At 45.8% G+C, this 17,518-nt stretch overlaps 1 protein-coding gene across 1 annotated transcript in view; it reads right to left on the bottom strand.

The window, feature by feature from the left end:
- Window positions 1-17,518, bottom strand: part of FNTB (farnesyltransferase, CAAX box, subunit beta) — a 65,792-nt gene that overhangs the window by 33,458 nt on the left and 14,816 nt on the right. The window contains exons 3-4 of the mRNA XM_045901043.3: window positions 6,848-6,920; window positions 5,173-5,264 (exon numbers count right to left, since the gene is read on the bottom strand). Coding sequence (XP_045756999.1) covers window positions 5,173-5,264; window positions 6,848-6,920 — 165 coding nt within the window. The remainder of the gene's footprint in view (window positions 1-5,172; window positions 5,265-6,847; window positions 6,921-17,518) is intronic.

The following is a 17,518-nucleotide window of genomic DNA, read 5'->3' as shown; positions in this document are numbered from 1 at the left end:
GTGGAAAGTTCTATCGAACATCAACACTCTCTCATTCAACTATTAAAAAGTATGTGAGACCTGTAAGGAGATCAAGTTCAAAGCAAGAGTGTTAATGATTTACCGTCAGCCTCATAAGGGGTTTACTTGGACTCTGAGGTGATGGTTGAGGACTGACCTAAAGTGGTTGATTCTGGGCATCTCTGTCACCAACTTGGATGAAGTATTCTAAAGCATGTACAGTGAACAAACAAATAATTCCAAAGGAGCAGAGAAACACCTCCAAGGTGAGAATTAAAAGTCCAGAATAATATTAAACAAATCAGAAGCACATAAGAATAGAACAAATAAAACATGGACAAGTAACAGATAATATACTAGGGATGGCAGGAGTAGGGGATGAGTAAAGCATATAAATATATGATGGGAAAGGACTGGGAATATAGGAGAAAAAGGGCCAGAGGTTAGGGCCCGTGAGTTGTGAACAAAAATGAGAACACGTGTTAAGAGCATTATAAATGCAGTGCTGGGGGCACGTGGGTGGCTCAGTCAGTTAATGACTGCCTTCAGCTCAGGTAATGATCCCAGGGTCCTGGGATTGAGCCCCGCTTTGGGCTCCCTGCTCAGTAGAGAGCCTGCTTCTCTCTCACCCCCTGCCTCTCCACCCCGCTTGTGCTCTTTCTCTCTCACTCCTCTCTCTCTCAAATAAATCAATAAAATCTTCAAAAATAAATTAATTATTTAATACAATAAAATTAACTAACTAAATAAAATAAACACAGTGCTGGTCACAACTGTATCTGGCTCAAGCCTCCATTTTCTAACTCAAAGGAGGTTTAGGTTAGAGTTGTAAAAATGGCTAAATATTAAAAATATTAAAAGGCTTACTATTATAGGCAAGCACAGCGAGGAAGCCACCCAGAAAAATACCTCAAGCATGCAAAGAGTAACTGTACAAACTTTCTGGTAAAGAAATGAACACTGAAGCTGAACCACAGCAGCAGAATTTAGGTCAGATTTAAGAAAACCTTCAGCACCAGAACAGGTTACCGTGGACAGACTGACAGCCCAGAAGAGGTTAAAAAGATGACCGCTTTGGAAATAGCAACAGTCATCCTTGAGCAGGATGGCTTGGGAGACGAGGCCAATACAAGATGGATGTGTGGACATTGGGCTTCCTCTAGGACGAAGTCTTTCGAATTTCATACCATAAAACAACTTGAGCTTAGCGCGAGGGAGAGAAAGTCTTCCCCGAGCGGAGTCCGGCAGTGACTGGGTGAGAGGCAGGTGGGCTCTGCACCAACCCCAGGAGGCCAGTGCTGCCTGGAGAGTCTGACACGTTGTTGGACTTCACCAAGCGCAGCCATCCTCTGGACGCTGCTGTTCTGGAACTATGGTCAAGGCTGAAGTCGGTAATTTTAGAGCAGGGCTTCTCCACCGTGGCACTACTGACATTTTGGACTGCGTAGCTATTCGTTGTGGGAGCTGTCCTATGGAGGGTATCTGGCAGCACCCCAACTTCTACCCACTAGCCCAGCAGTGCCTGGCCAAAAAATGCCTAGACACAAAGGACGAGATGAGGTATCTTCATAGAAAGGCAAGGAAACAGACAAATTATATTTAAAAACTAAAAGGAAAAATATTTAAAGAGCTACCCAGGGGATCAGCTACTAATAACCTTTTGAAGGGGAAATAGTAAAACACTGACACACGAAAATTGAAATGCAATACTTGGAAAAACTTAGTAAGCGGAGAAGTCCTAAAACAATTAAGTTAAAGACAATTTTTAGATCTTACAGAAGCTAAAAACCTAACTTTAACAGTGCAGTGGTCCCCCTAAGACTTCACTTTGTGTGTTACATTCAAGTACTTTTCAATAACAAAGCATGGGACTCTCATTGAAGGATGCTTCCTTCCGGGCTTAAATCATCAACAAATGTACTTCGTCCAGTTCCAAGATATTAATTTATTTCGGGTAAACACGTGCAAATTTGTGGATACGGTCTCTCAAGAGCAGCAAGCTAAATTCCTACCTATGAATATACTGTTCTTGAAAGGTCTGAGACCCGCAGTAAAGACCTGGCTTTGCTGGCTTCAGCAGGCACTCACAGCAGCTGAAAAAGTGATTTTGTCCACTAGAGGGAACTCGGCCTGCCATACTGTCCCCTAAACAAACAGAAGCACAACGCTGAACAAAATAGGAAAGAGAAACGTGTGCACGCACGCACGTGTATGCGTGTGTGTGTGACCTGCACATGGTGGCAGAGTGGGAAAAGAAAGGGGCAGGAAAATAATAATACTCCAGACCTAAATTCTGCACCTTAACGAAGAAGTGAACAGAAACGTGACCACATTTTCTTTTCTCTGTGCAAAATAAACAAAAAGGCAATATCCTATATCAGATTGTCTTTTTAAAAAATTCCACATTTTTACAGAAGTCATTAAGATTTCTCTGTATCTTACCAAAAATAGCTTATTTCCTTATTTGTCAAAGCTACTAAGCTCATTGATAACGATATTACCTGCACCTAGAACTAACTGCCTGCGAGGCACAAAACAAAATTCATTATTGGAAAGTCTAAGTAATTCTTTAAAAGTCTGTTAAATCAATGCTCAGAAGAACCACAAGTAAAGATTTTAAGGCAGCTGGGAAGCAGAAATTCTCATTCACTATCACGTGGTTCTTGAAATTAGAACAAACTAGCTTTTTAGTTCTAAAGCATTCTTTTAACTACAAAACAATAAAATAAATAACATTTTAAAACATGCAAATAAAAGTCAATTATCACATGGTTTCACTTATTTGTGGAACATAAGGAATAGCATGGAGGACATTAGGAGAAGGACGGGAAAAAGTGGGGGGGAGAGTGGAGGGAGAGACGAACCATGAGAGACTCTGGACTCTGAGAAACAAACAGGGTTTTAGAGGGGAGGGGGGAGGGGGGAATGGTTAGCCCGGTGATAGGAGGGCCCGTACTGCATGGAGCACTGGGTGTTATACGAAAACAATGGATCGTGGATCACCACATCAAAAACCAATGATGTATTGTATGGTGACTAACATAACATAATAAAATTTTAAAAAATAAATAAAACATGCAAATAACCCCACCATCCAGAAATAACTACTACCAGGTGGGCATATCTTCTGGTTTTCTCTATGCATGTAATTGGTCTATTTCTAATCTACAGAAGTTGAATCTTTTTAACTACCTTTTTTCACTTAAATCATGAACACCTTTCTACATAAATGTATGCATTTTTAAAGATTTTATTTATTTATTTGAGAGAGAGAGAGGGAGTATGAGCAGAGGGAACGGCAGAGGGAGAGGGAGAAGCAGGCTCCCCGCTGGGCAGGGAGTCCGTATCCATTTTTATAAACAAATATGCACTTCCTATGTATACATTTTTATTAAAGTATAATTGATACACAGCATTTTATTAGTTTCAGGTGTACAACACAGTCATTCGGTATTTGTATATATTGCAAAATGATCACAGCAAGTCTAGTTAACATCTGTTAAGTGCAATTTTTAAATGGCTGCACAGTATTTCACTGTATGCACCGCACCATGTTTTACTTCAGCTTCAAACACACTTTAAAACACCCCTCCTGTGGAGAGTGGGCTCGGGTCCAGGTGTTCACTGTGAAAAGCCTTTGAAGGAGTCCTCGCTTCGGACGTTGCCACGGAAGCCGCCCCGACACTCCTTTCCTCAGCAAAGCCTCACCTACACCACACCGAGTCTACAACCTAGAACAAACCCCAAATCGAAGCCGACCCAAGTCTGACCCGCGGTCTTCCTCTTCAGGAACTATGTCCTCCTCGGGCACACCTGTTCCTCCCTGCCCCCGAATCCTCCATTTCTTGTTTGCTTCTCTCATGTGCGCCTCTCCCATTCCCCTGCTGTACATCCTGTGTATCTGTGGGGGAGAAATTTCCCAAACACTCCACAACCCCCAACTGGTATTTCAAAAACACATGGGCCTTTGACAATTAAATTCCTGTTATTGCAGAAACTGGGTCCAATTCTACTTCCAGAGCTAGAAGCAACTAGGCTTGCAGCAGCATCATGATGAGGACAATGCATATTTTTCCTCTCCCTCAGAAAGCATCGTACACATCACAAGGGTTAACTGCCTAATTCTTTATTATCTTCCCCATCCACAGTCATCACAAGACACCCTGCCCAGGAAGGCAAGAATGAGAGGTTATTGTTAAGACAGAATGAATGAGACAATGTGTGGTTCTGTTCTTCTGACCTGACAATGTGACCCAGGCAGGGGGCACTGGGACCGGGGCGGGGCCCAGGCCAGCCTCCACGCATCCTCATGGGGCCGGCGTTGTGTGCTTCCAGAATACGACCCCGGCTCACGGGCCTTTCCTCCCGGACTCCTCTCCCTCAGGAGCGCCAGGGGAGCAGATGAACTCCAGATGTTTCCAAGGGAGTGTGCGCTCTCTCTCTCTCTCCGTGAGAACTGGGGCATCGGATCTGATCCCTGGCTGCCCTTCCCAATCCCAGGTATCCCTAAGACTGGAGTGAGGATAAGGTTCTGCTTTAAAATATAAATTGTGATGAGCTTCTAAGGATGAGGTGCCACAGTCATCCCCAGAACACCATCTGCACCAGCAGTCTGGGGAGAATCTCATTTGCTTAGATCTCTACTCATAAATCAGAAGTTTAAGAAAATTGTGGGTCAAAATATCTGCACACCAAGAATGTAACACATCTAGTACCATCAAGAGCTACACTGTCCCCCAGGCACTGGTGGGGAGGGAGGTCGATGGAGGTGTTTAGGGAAGGAAAAGGCATTTTTGTTCATTGGGTTGGCACATGCTTCCCCACAGAAGCTATTCAAATTCATACTGTACTTTCTGACAAAATCATGTCTCTCAGAATTGATGATGAAGAACTTTCTCAAACACCAGAGCAAGAGCCGAAAGAAAAGGCCATAGAAGAAACCAGAATCCTTCTCTTGGGAGTTCAAAGTCCTGTTCTACCCACGAGCTCACAATAGGCTTCTAAAGTGGAGGAGTTTCAGGAAGTTACTGGGGTCAAGGGGAGGGCAAGGGTATCTTTGTAGCCCGATGTGTTTTTCATTCAAAATCAATAAAACAGAAACAAAACAAAAAGAACCCCCGACTCAAAACAGAATTTCAAAGAACAGCCCAGATTGCCTGAAGCCGGACTCACTCTGTGGCCACCATCTGGGGGACGGGTTCATCGAGTAGTTCCAAGCTGTGCAGGATCCAGTAGCAGAGCCATGGGCGGCTGGCATCCAGACACTGCAAAAGGCACAGGGGAGAGAACACACCCCTTATTCAGAATCATCTCAAGATGCTGCTGACAAGGCGACATCTGGCTCACCCCGGCTGCCTGGAAAGGGGGAGGAGGGCACCCTATGAACGATAAGTGAATGAAGGACGCTTTGCTTTGTGGCCCTAGTCAGCAGCTGAAGTGACCATATGTGCAGAAAGGACAATGGGACAAAGAAGTCCACCTTGAGCCCACTAGGTCCTCCCCGATAGGCGCCTAAGGAAGGCTCAGCAGAGGGGCACCCACACGCTAGGAAGCTAAGTGATGCCGTTTTCTCAGTGTAGACCCAAGGAGATCTAGGCTCTCAGACAGCGATTTCCTGGATTAACTCATTCACCGATTCAACAAATATTTGGTACCTTCTTGTGTGTGCCAAGCATTGTATTAGATACGGGGGGCACAATAATGAATACAACTTAGTTCCTACTCTTGAGATGCTTGGGATATAGAATGTGTGTGTTTATCTGTAGAGGAAGAAGGCTCTAGACAGGTGCAGTTAAACACGAGTCACCTTACAGCTTTCTGGAACAAGACGGCACATAACACATGCACGCATGTACCCGAATAACAATACACACTGCAATGGGCAGGAGCAGAGTCCGGACAGAGCACATGAAGAGCCTAATTCTGCCTCAGGGGCTGGGAAAGGCTTCCCAAGGTGATGCGTGAGGTGCTTGGGATCCCAATTCAACCCATAAACATGGATAGAGCATCACACAGAAATCTGGATTTCTGGCTTAATTTGAAAAAAGAGAGAGAGAGAGAGATCTGGCCAGCCTAGGTCTGCTGGAACAGAGGGAAAGCACAGGGCCTCGGGCATGCCTCAGTCTCCCTCCCACCTGCCCACTTCTCTTATTTACGCTACCTGCTTGGGTCTACAGGCGTTTCAGCTGGCCAATCCCTGCTGCAAATAACCAAATGCAGACCCCCAAATAAGAAGCAAATTAAAGGCAGGGCTGCTGTGTATAAGGTGAGGCAGGAAGATTGGAGCCCTCCTGTTCACATGCATCCCCTGCCTGCCACCTTCCCAACACCCTACCCCCCCCTCCACCACCACTGCCCTCCCTGAGGCCCCTCTGTGGAAGCCCAGGGCTCTGAGGAATGTGACTTAAAATACACTCTAAGTGTGGGCATTTTTACAGTGTTCAACTGTGGAAGTCCTCACTGGGATTTATATACTGATCCTTTGACCAGCATAGGAATTAGATCCGCTTATAGGGCAAAGGATTAGGGATGGAGAGGAACTGCCTTTTAGCCAGCTGACAAGCGGTGGCCAAGAGAAAGCACGTGAACCCCTCACCACGATCTAAGGTACAAGAAAGCCCCACCCCATGTAGGCTGCCCTGTCCGTCCTAGGGGAGGACACGACTAGAGAGCTGGTTCTGCCCTTTCAGGAGTGGGCGCGCCGGCTCCTGCGTACCTGGCTCCTGCCACAGCTACGGAGATCAAAGAGTGACTCGGCAGCAGGTCAGGCCCACGAGTGTTTCACATTCCAACAGAAAAAAGGACCATCTGGCTGACCATCCAACTGAGCTCCTGGCAGCATGCTTACCTCATAGGCGTCTGTCAGCTGTCGAAGCCCTCTTTTCAGATAATGGAAGTGCTTCTCCCTCTGCAAAATCAGCCTGGAAAGACAAAGAGCTTGAACACCTAGTCTCATGCTTCTGCTTCAGCCCCACTAGAGAAAACACATGTGCACATGCACACACTCTCAGCTTCAGGGCACCACCACCCCCCCGGTCAACAAGTAGATAACCAGCATCTTTAGCTCCCAAGGGCAGCTAAACCAGACAGAAGAGGCCAGCACCTGACTGTCCCTAAAGCGTCTGAAAAATGTGCTGGCCGACGCTTTGGGTGAATTCCTCTCCTTTGTAGTAGGTAACTTTGGGCTAAGCAAAAAGCCACAATGAACACACACAGCCAGGCGATGACAAGCCATCCAGAAAGCTCCTCCAGGGTCTGTGAACAGACACCTTGTGGCTCCCCATCCTGTGAGTTTAATTCCAATCTGAGCCTCACCACTTCCCTGACTTGGTTAGCCTCTGTCATTCCAGTCATTTCTTCTGGGGTTACTTCTCCGAGGTGGGTTGTTTGTACCCTGCCTGCTCCTCAGTTGTGTGTCTGTGACTCCCTCCCTGAAATTCCACCTCCTACGTGCTGACCTACTGCCCTGGCCACAGGATCTTATTTGTATTCTGCAGCCAGTTCGTCTCCTTGGCACTGATGTCTGTAATTTGGCTGTAAGATGGAATGTGCCGCCCATGGCCACCTGCACAGGCAAGGCCAAGGACAGGGGCTGTACTTCTTGCTGGGTCTCACAGCAGAGGCCTGTGTGATTGTGAGAGGAAGGAAAAAAGAACACAGTGGCCAGCAGTCCCCGTGCTTAACTAATTCCACAAATTAAAAGAGAACCATTCTCTTTTCTAGGTGATCAGTTCAAAAACAATTTATTGAACTCCCTCTATATTATGCTCAGAGTAAGATCGTTCATGTAGTCTTTACCTCAAAGAGTCTCCCAGTTCAGTACTAGAAATGAGTTAAAGACACGAGTGGCTACAGTGTGAAAAACAAATGGGTAGGTTTCATAAAGGAAACACAGATAAAATACTACCAAGACTCTAAAGGGAAGGAGTGGGGGCATCTCATGAAGAAAGGAATGATCAGGAAAGGCTGTGTGGGAGAGGGGGAATACGAGGTGGGTGGCCCTGGTAGAGGGAGAAAATGTTCACAGGTAGAGATGGTGAGTAGAGAGGAGATGGTAGCGAGAAGGAACAGAAACGAAAAGGTTCAGACCAGTGCTGTCCAAAAGAACTTTCCTCAATGATGGAAATGGATCTGTGCTGTCCAGTAGGCAGACACCAGCCATGAGTGGTTACTGAGCATGTGAAATGTGCTAGTGTGACCGAGGAACTAAATTTCAAATTGTATTTCATTTGAATTAATTTCAGTTTAAATAGCTACAGGAGACACATGGCCACTGTATTGGGCAGTGCAGGTATTAAGTGTGCAAAAAGGGTGGGGATCTGGCCTTTCATTCATTAGGAGTGAAAGAATAGTGGTCAAAAAGGCAACTTAAGCCCTTTTATAGGAGTCTGGAATGCCACCTGAGGATTTCCTACTCAATTTAGTAGGCAAAGGTAGACCCTGAAGTTTTTGTTTTTGTTTTCCACTTAAGTTGTGTTGTTGTTGTTGTTGTTTTATTGAAGTAGAGCTGACACACAATGTTATAGTTTCAACCTAGTAATTCAACAAGTTTATGCATTAAGCTATGCTCACTCAAGCGTAGCTACCACCTATCACCATATGATGCGATTACAATACCATTGACAATATTCCTTTTGCTGAGACTTATTCATTCCAGAACTAGAAGCCTGAATCTCCCACTTCCCTTCACCCATTTTGCCTTCCCTCCACCCATTTCCCTCTGCAACCACCAGTTTGTTCTGTGTATTTATGGGTCTGTTTCTGCTTTTTGTCTGTTCATTTGTGTTTTAGATTCCACGTGCAACTGAAATCATATAGTATTTGTCTTTCTCTGTCTGACTTATTTCACTTAGCAGAATACTCTCTAGGTCCATCAATGTTGTTGCAAATGGCAAGATCTCATTCTTTTTTTTATGGCTAGGTAATATTCCACTGTATTATTTACACCACATCTTTATCCATTCATCTACTGATGGACACTTAGGTTGCTTCCATATATTGGCTATTATAAATAATGCTGCAATAAACACAGGGGTGCATATGTCCTTCCGAATTAGTGTTTTTGTTTTCTCTGGGGAAATACCCAGTAGTGGAATTACTGAATCATATGGTGATTCTATTTGTAATGTCTTGAGGCACCTCCATACTGTTTTCCACAGCAGCTACGACAGTTTGCATTCCCACCAACAGTGCATGAGGGGTCCTTTTCCCCCACATCCTCACCAACACTTGTTATTTCTTGTCTTTCTGGTTCTAGCTATTCTGGCGGGTGGAAGTTGAAATTCTGAAGGTTGTGAGCTGAGAAAAAAAGTGACCCAAACTACGCTTTAGAAAGATTATCTGGCAGCAGTAGGTATTCAGTATGTGTTTACAAACTGGGCCAAGGGAAAACACTAAGCGTGGAGAGAGGGGAGGTGGGAAGACGGGGTAAGGCGGTGCTCACAGTCAACCAGGGCAGAAGTACTTCGAGTCCTTAGGGCTCAAATTAGCACGGTGACCCATGGGCAGGTGGGCTGTATGGCACAGGAAGTGTATTGAGGTGATGATGTCAGTCGCAGCGCCAGAAACACATGTAAGACTCAGAAGAGGGTTCCAAGTGACACAGACGGACTAGGAATCATTTATCTGCACGCAGACGACAGATGAAGCTGCAAGAGTAGAGGACAAAGCAGAGAGAAGGGCTTGAATGCTGGACTGGGAGGAGACCCATCCTTATGGGCTTAGAGGACAAGGAGCCAGAGGAGAGAATTAAAGAACGTCGCGTAAGTGGGAGGAGGACAAAGACAATATCATGTCACAGGCAAAACAGCAGGAGAGAACTCCATGGAGGTATTTAACTGTCGCAAATGCTGTGGCAAGACTGAGGAAAAGGAGAACAAATGACAAAGTGGCTGGTGACCTTCGAGAGAGTTCAGGGAGCCGTGAGCAGATTCCAGAGCATAAAGGAGAAGAGACGGCCAGACTCGATGTCTCTTTCAAGGAGCTCCGAGGGCCGGGATTCTGAGCACCCACTGTGTGCAGGCTGAGTGTCCCGCAGTGGGGTGGATTCTGACTCCGCTCCCTAGAGCTGCAGCCCAGAGACAGACACAGACAAGTCCATGGCAGTGACAGCCTCGGCCAAGAGAGAAGCGTGGTGGCTCTGGGAGCACACGGCAAGGCATGCAGGATCAGAACAAACTTCCCAGAGGACACAGCATTGCGTCAAGGAATGAAGGAGACCGGAAGGACAGGAGTTAGCCAGCCAGAAAGGAGGGGATGGGGTGGGTGTTTCAGGAAGGGAACGACGTGGCACATTTGTGTAGGTTTAGTTCAGCCGGAGCATAAGTAGAAGGTAGCGAGCCGTGAGAAGTCGGACTGGTGAGACACACAGGCACCCGATCACGCGGGACTTCTAAATGCATCAGGAGTCACTGTGCCATCAACATCAGATGACCCTTGCAAAGTCTATACTAAGTAAAAGAAGCTGTCACAGAAAGACCACATATGGTATGATTCCACTTACATGAAATGTCCAGAAGAGGCAAATCCACAGAGACAGAAAGTAGCTGAAGTGGGTGCCAGGGGCTGGGTAGGAACGGAGGAATGGGAGGGTGATGGCTAAGGGGGACAGGGTTTCTCTGTGAGGTGATGAAAATGCTCTAAAATTAACTGTGGTGATGGTTGCATAACTCTGTCCCTATACTAAAAACCACTAAATTGTACACTTTGGGTGAACTGTATGATATCTGAATTGTATCTCAAAGCTGTTACCAAAAAAAAAGACAAGTAAAAAGAAAAAAATTTGAGGCAGTCGCTGAAGTATTTTAGGCATGGGAAAGACATGGTCAGATCTGCATTTTCTAGATCCCAGGAGCTGCAGCATGCTGAACAGATTGGGGTGCGGATAAGACTAGTGGCAGGAGACCAAACCCACAATCCAAGTGTGTCTGTGATGTGTGTGAGGGAAGAAAGACAACAGACTGGCAGCCTGAGGGGGTTACTGGGGGGAAGGCAGAGGAGAGGTAAAAACTGCTTGAGAGCAAAGACGTTGAAAATACAAGTGTCCAGAGAAAAATCCACCAAGGACGGTCCCTAAAGAAGAGGGAAGAAGGAGGGTTGGGGTGGAGAGTTCAGTAGGAGAGATGAGTCTGGCAGTAAGGATGGATGCTCCATTCTCAGAGATGGAAACAGTGAGAGAAAGTGTGAAGTTAGACAAACATAGGACTTGGAAGTGGGGAAGAAGGAAGCTCACATGGGACAGCCTGGAGTTTCTCAGGAGGTAGGGGGCAAGACAGGTCACTGGGGTGAGTGTGTTAGAGAATCTACAAGAGATGAGTAAGGGGAGCACAGAGCAGTAGTGAAGGCCCAGCTAAAGCTTGTAGTATAACTTCTGGTGTAGCCACTCAGCAGGCAACGTCACATGACTTTTCTCCTTGGAAATCTTGCTGGGATCCTTCAGCAGAAGCAGGGATAGGGATGCCATGGTAAGGACTGGGAGGAGGGGAAGAGCAGAAAGGCGGAGGCGGGAGCGACCTGAATGAGACCAGGGAACTGGTGACAAATAGCTTGTGAACCACAGTGCAGGCTGAGAAGCTGGGGGCGGCCAGGATGGGAGTGCAGACAAGGAGAACCAGGAGTGTCCACGAGACCATCAATGAGGGCAGGCTGAGAAACCCAAGCCAGGTGAGGGCAAGTACAGAATCTGGAGGCAGATCGCCTGACTTCTAACTCTGAAAGGACCCATTCACAGTGCGGTTTTCTATAGGTCAATTCTTTCCTATCGAAGAAATAATCAAAGGAATTTGAATATACCAAATGCCTTGAGAGGTTAAGCCACAGAGCAGAGAAGGGAGAAACAGAAGAGAACACTAGCCACCTCATTTGGAAATGTGAGGCAAGACAGTGGTTAAGGGGTCCTGTAAACAAGAATTTGTGATCCTAAGTACAATGCTAGGGAAAGGGACCAGGTGAGAAGGTGGGTGCACTTGTTGGAACCACGTGGTCAGTCTGTCCCTAGTCCACTGCCTTGTCACTCTGAGGAGAGCTCCTGCCTGGCTTCCACATCTGTGCCCCACACAGAGCAGGCTCTTGACATCTGTTTGTCAAATGAACAGAAGGAAGAATAAAGGAACACACAGTAAGGCCAGTTTCTGACCAACCTAACGAGACTGTTCTCCCTGGATACATGTTCCTTCGATTTAAATGAATGACAAACCTCCAGGGGAGTTCAGGTTCACTTGGAGAGGGCATGGAGAGGGGTGACTGGACTGGCTCAGGGGTCTGTCCCTCCAGCTCTCGCGCGTGTGCTCACGCCCTCCGCACTGAGGAGACCCGCCGGCCGCAGGCTGCCCTCCCCTATGGGACCGAGAATTCTGAGAGAGCCCAATTACGCACCTAAGCAAACCCTGTCTCTTACTGGGAAAACAGAAACAAGAAACTTGGAGAAGAAACCCTTTTCCTTGTCTTCTCCACGCTCCTCTCACTTGATAGGCAAGGGGATTTTCAGTCACTGCAAAGTGACTGACCTCAGGGGCAAATGCTTTTCTGCCTCAAGGGAGTTAAGAGATCCTGCCTCGGGATACCTGGAGCCTCGGGATACCTGGAGCCTCGCCTGCCCAGAAACAAACACCTAACTGAAGGGGGCCTCAGCCACCTTTGCTGCAGCTCTGGCTTGGGCCCTATGGGCAGGCTCCCCCATAGCGCCCTCCTGGATGAACCTCACTCACAGCCAGGCCCTAGCAGCCCTGCCGGGAGGGAACTAAGAAGTTCCTCTAGCTGGTTTCATCTGAAGACCAGCCATAGGCAAGAAAACAGAAATTCTACATAGAGCATTTCCACAAGGGAAACTATTCTCTTTCATTTTTGCTCGCTTAATCAAACACACACACACACACACACACACACTATATGCATATCAGCATTAGGTTATTCTAAAATCTTGCAAAAGGTCTCTTTGTTTATGTAGAGCTGCAAGGACCACAATGCTGACTGAATTTTAACTTCTCCTCTGAGGCTTATGATTCTTTTAAATTGAAGGGACACATATCCAGTTTCTTTTGGTCAGCAGAAACTGTACTAACAGCCTTATTGATATGGACTGAACTGTGTCCCCCGAAATTCATACATTCAATCCCTAACCCCCAGTGTGACTGTATTTGGAGACAGAGTCTTTAAAGAGTTATTTAAGGTTAAACAAGGTCTGGTGACCCTATAAGAAGAGGAAGAGACACCAGGGAGGAGCATATACAGGAAAGGCCATGTGAGGACACAATGAGAACGCCATCTACAAGCCAAGGAGAGAGACCTCAGGAGAAACCAACCCTGCAAGCACCTTGATCTTGGACTTCCAGCCTCCAAGACTGTGAGAAAATAAATTTCTGTTGTTTCAGCCGCCTAGTCTGTGGTATTTCATTACAGCAGCCCTAACAAACTAATACCCTTACTATTCCTTTATTCTCAATTCACCTCTGTCCAAAAATCTTTTCTGTGTAAGGAGTTAAAATAGAAATTCCCTTTCTTTGCTGAACAATTCAGCCCTACAGCCATGCCATTAGGTGAAGCAGAACAACATAGGCTCTGTGCAGGAGTGGGGTGGGGGGGCAGGGAGTGCAGGGTGTCAGTGCTCGAGTGGATGAGAGGACATCTATGTGGCCGTGCAGAGGGGGATGGGAGATGGGGAGACATAAGAGAAAGGATCAAGTAAGTAAATATGTTAAGGATCCTGGGAGTCCACCTCTACTATCTGAAAAGGAACTTTGAAATATATGTGTACTAGGGGTGCCTGGGTGGCTCAGTCGTTAAGCGTCTGCCTTCGGCTCAGGTCGTGATCCCAGGGTCCTGGGATCGAGCCCCGCATAGGGCTCCCTGCTCGGCGGGAAGCCTGCTTCTCCCTCTCCCACTCCCCCTGCTTGTGTTCCTGCTCTCGCTATCTCCCTCTGTCAAATAAATAAATAAAATCTTAAAAATATATATGTATGTGTACCAGGCAGCGATGTAAATTATAAATACAATGTAATTTCCTACTATGACTTGAATCCTTTTGGGTTTCAAGACCCTCTGTGATATGCCTCTACCTACTTCTCTCCAGCCTCATCTCATGCCCCCACTAAACCCAGTCACACCGCCTTCTTTGTGCTCTGTGCTTTTCAGTCTCGAGACTTTAGCTCATGCTGTTCCCTCCGTCTGGAACACTGCGACCACCTCCTAAACTCCTAAACTCTGACCAACTCCTACTCACCCCCTAGGTCTCAGCCTGAGAGCCACTTTCTCCGAGAGGCCTTCTGCTAGAGACTGAATGCTCGTGTCCCTTCAAAATTCATGTTGAGATCCCACCGTATCTGCTGGTGCCTTGATCTTGGACTTCCCAGCCTCCAAAACTGTGAGAAATAAATGTTTCTTATTTAAACCACCCAGTCGATGGTAATTTGTTGTAGCAGCCAGAACAGACTAAGACATATTCCCTAACTTCCCAACCTAAATTACATCCTCCCTATTATTCTCTCAGAGCATCCCATTCCCTTCCTTGACACCCATCCCATTGGTATTTGCATCTGTTTATGATTTCTGTTGTTTCAGCCACCTAGTCTGCGGTAGAGTTTAGTTCATGCATCTCAGCAGATACGGTGTTTGATGAGGGCCCACTCCCTGGTTCCTAAATGGCCATCTTCCCACTGTGTCTTCACATGGTAGAAGGGGTGAGGGAGTTCTCTGGAGCCTCTTTTATAAGGTCACTAATCCCTTCATGACCTAATCACCTCCCAAAGTCCTCTATGTATTTGCATCTGTTTATGTATTTGCATCTGTTTAATGGCTACCTCCCCCATGAGACTAAGAGTCCAGTAGGGCCAGGACCTGGGTTAGCCTTGATCACTCTTTCCCAAGAGGAAAATGACATGGGAGTATGTGAGAATGAGAGAGAGAGAGAGAGTTTAGTTCATGCATCTCAGATTTCTTACTAAAGCTAATGTAATAAATGGAAAGGGGTAAATTCCTACATGTGTGGAATAACCACAGGGAAGGGGAAATTAGCTTTCACGGGAAAGCAGGCTACTGACTAACAAAACCGTTAAAATCACGGTCAAAAAGGTCCTTTGGGAGGGACTACCTCACTCCAGGAAAGGATGCAGGTTTCACGGTCTTAGAGAGAGAGGGAAATCACTTCTGGAATGGGGAATAATTGTAGAAGGTACTGACATTCAGCTTCAGCCGTGAATTTCAGCCAAATCTGGTATTTGGCTGTGGCACTGGAAGGTTCAAGAGGCAAATGCCTCCCTCAGCATCATTCCTGGCATCCCTGGACCTACGCGTGGTCAGTGGTCCTGGGTGCGGGTGTGATACCATCACACTGATCAGCGTCATAACCTCAAAAACAAACACGCCATCTCATTTAGATTTATTGCTGGTATCTGCATATTCACTTTAGCTAAAAATGAAGGTTTCCTCCTCCATTATGTCAGACTTTTAAAATTTGACTTCTAAAATGTTAAATATTGAAATTGTGGTAATAATTTAAAATTCTGCTAAATTTTCAGATTTATTCTTCTATCCTAGAAGTTAGTTCTATGATGGTGATGTTTGGCTTCAGCCTTACATTGATATGTTGATTTATATCAGCCACTCACTCAGCCTTTCTGCCAAAATGTGTAATATCTCTAATATTAATTAGCATGCTGTGACATAATGAGATACTTATTAGCATCCTTTAAAACACTCACTTTCAATAGGCAACAATGATAAAATGGGAAATGTCAGATTCCTGAAATAAATCCAGAGCCCTGATATATTCTACTTCCAGAAGGATCCAAACCCAAGAGGAACACTGTCTTCCACCCACACCTGACCTAAGACCTACGGATTCAGGGGATTTAATTTTTTTATTGTCCTCTACCACCACTCCCAAAACACCACTTCTTCCTCCTAGACTATGTAAACTCCAATTCTCCCTCACATCTCTGTAAGAATAAAAGAAAGGTCCAAGGGTCTATTGATGATGGGTGAAAAGGAATGTCAAATGATCAAAGGTCCCTTTGGAAACACAGGGAACATGTGCCCACAGAGCCCCAGACAGCAGACAGTGAGTCAGAGCCCAGTCAGGTGAGTCACCGGGGATGCAACTGCTGGGCACAAAGGCCCTCCGAAAGCAATCACACCCCTCACTACCACCAGGTCCCGCCACATCTGGAGAAGCCTCGCCTGTACCGGGCAGAGGTGGTGCCCACCCGCCCCCCTCAGCTGCTTGTTGACTGATGTGTAAAAACATTCTGCTTTATCTTTAGCACAACTGGCAGAGTATGACATATTTTTCTATATTTTTATTTTTCCATTTAATATATCTTGGGGATTATTCTAAGATATAAACCATGTTTAAATAAAAACTTGGAAGAAAATAAATATTTTTGAAAGCCTATTTTGTAGAAATGTTATTTAAGTAGAGTTGACATACACTGTTATATTAGTTTCAGCCCCCAAGCTGTTGAAACAAATGGCTTCAGTTCCTAATCTCCAGCTGTGGTTCCTGACAAGCAATAATTCATTTATTGAAGACTGAGCTTTAGGTTAATACAGAGATTTGGTTCAGCAGTTTGGGGAAAGACTCCTCTAGTTAGTTCATATTTTCCCTCTTTCCTTCCCCAGGGAAGAAACATGAAGATGACCTTCCCACCTGCCTTCTCCTTTTTCCAATTGTTTTCTACCTTGGCTAATTAGAATTTTCAGAAGAAAATTTCTTTTTCAAGGAAATAGTGGCAAAACATAATGGTGGTAAAAAAAGACATAAAGTGAACTCAGGCTAGAACCATGTGTGATGTTTCAGTAAATCAGAGCACCCAGAGCCTGAATGGCCTGGGGTTATTCTGTTCAGTCTCCGAAGCACAGGGCTCAGGGCTCAGGCAGGACCTCAGGCCCCCCCTTCCCAGCCAGAGCGAATCAGCCAGCAGCCCAACGGCCCTTTGTCCAGAGGAGCCAAGGCAGAGTGCTGTATCACTAAGATAAAACATGACCACACACAGTTTTGACCTCCTAATCCATTCTGATGGCTGGAAATATGACAGAGGATGGTTCTGGAGAAACAACTTGGGACTGGGAGAAACATGCTAATAGAGGGGTGAAATATCCTCGTGAAATCCTAGTGTGATACATTATAAACTACAAAATAAAGAGAAAATAAAGGTTCAACTTAAATAATAAGTTTCTGCTTATAGTCCCCTTTATGGAATTTCTGACATCAAATTGCTTAGAAAACTTCAACTTGCTAAGTGCCAAGGAAAATAAAAGGCATTGTATTTTCTCCCTGGAGACTTCATCCTTGGGAGCAGCTCCACCGTTACCAACAAGGGCCAGGCTGGGAGAAGCTCAAACTCGTCACCTCTTCCCAGTCACATTATAATATACATCAAAAGAATCCATCCTTTGCCACCCCCTGGATGCTACATCTGTTTCAAAGTGTCATACGACAAAGAAAACCTTGAGAGTTCTAATCTGACACCAGAGCAGCAGGTCACAACTAAGCAACAGAAACATGAACTTCCTCTCCCCATCTTCA

This window comes from Mirounga angustirostris, unplaced genomic scaffold (genome assembly GCF_029215605.1).
Source record: "Mirounga angustirostris isolate CCGP_5_RB_7025 unplaced genomic scaffold, mMirAng1.0.hap1 SCAF_9, whole genome shotgun sequence".
NCBI lineage: Eukaryota > Metazoa > Chordata > Mammalia > Carnivora > Phocidae > Mirounga > Mirounga angustirostris.
The sequence above is the reverse complement of the archived record's forward strand: the minus strand, read 5'-3'. Positions and strand labels throughout refer to the sequence as shown.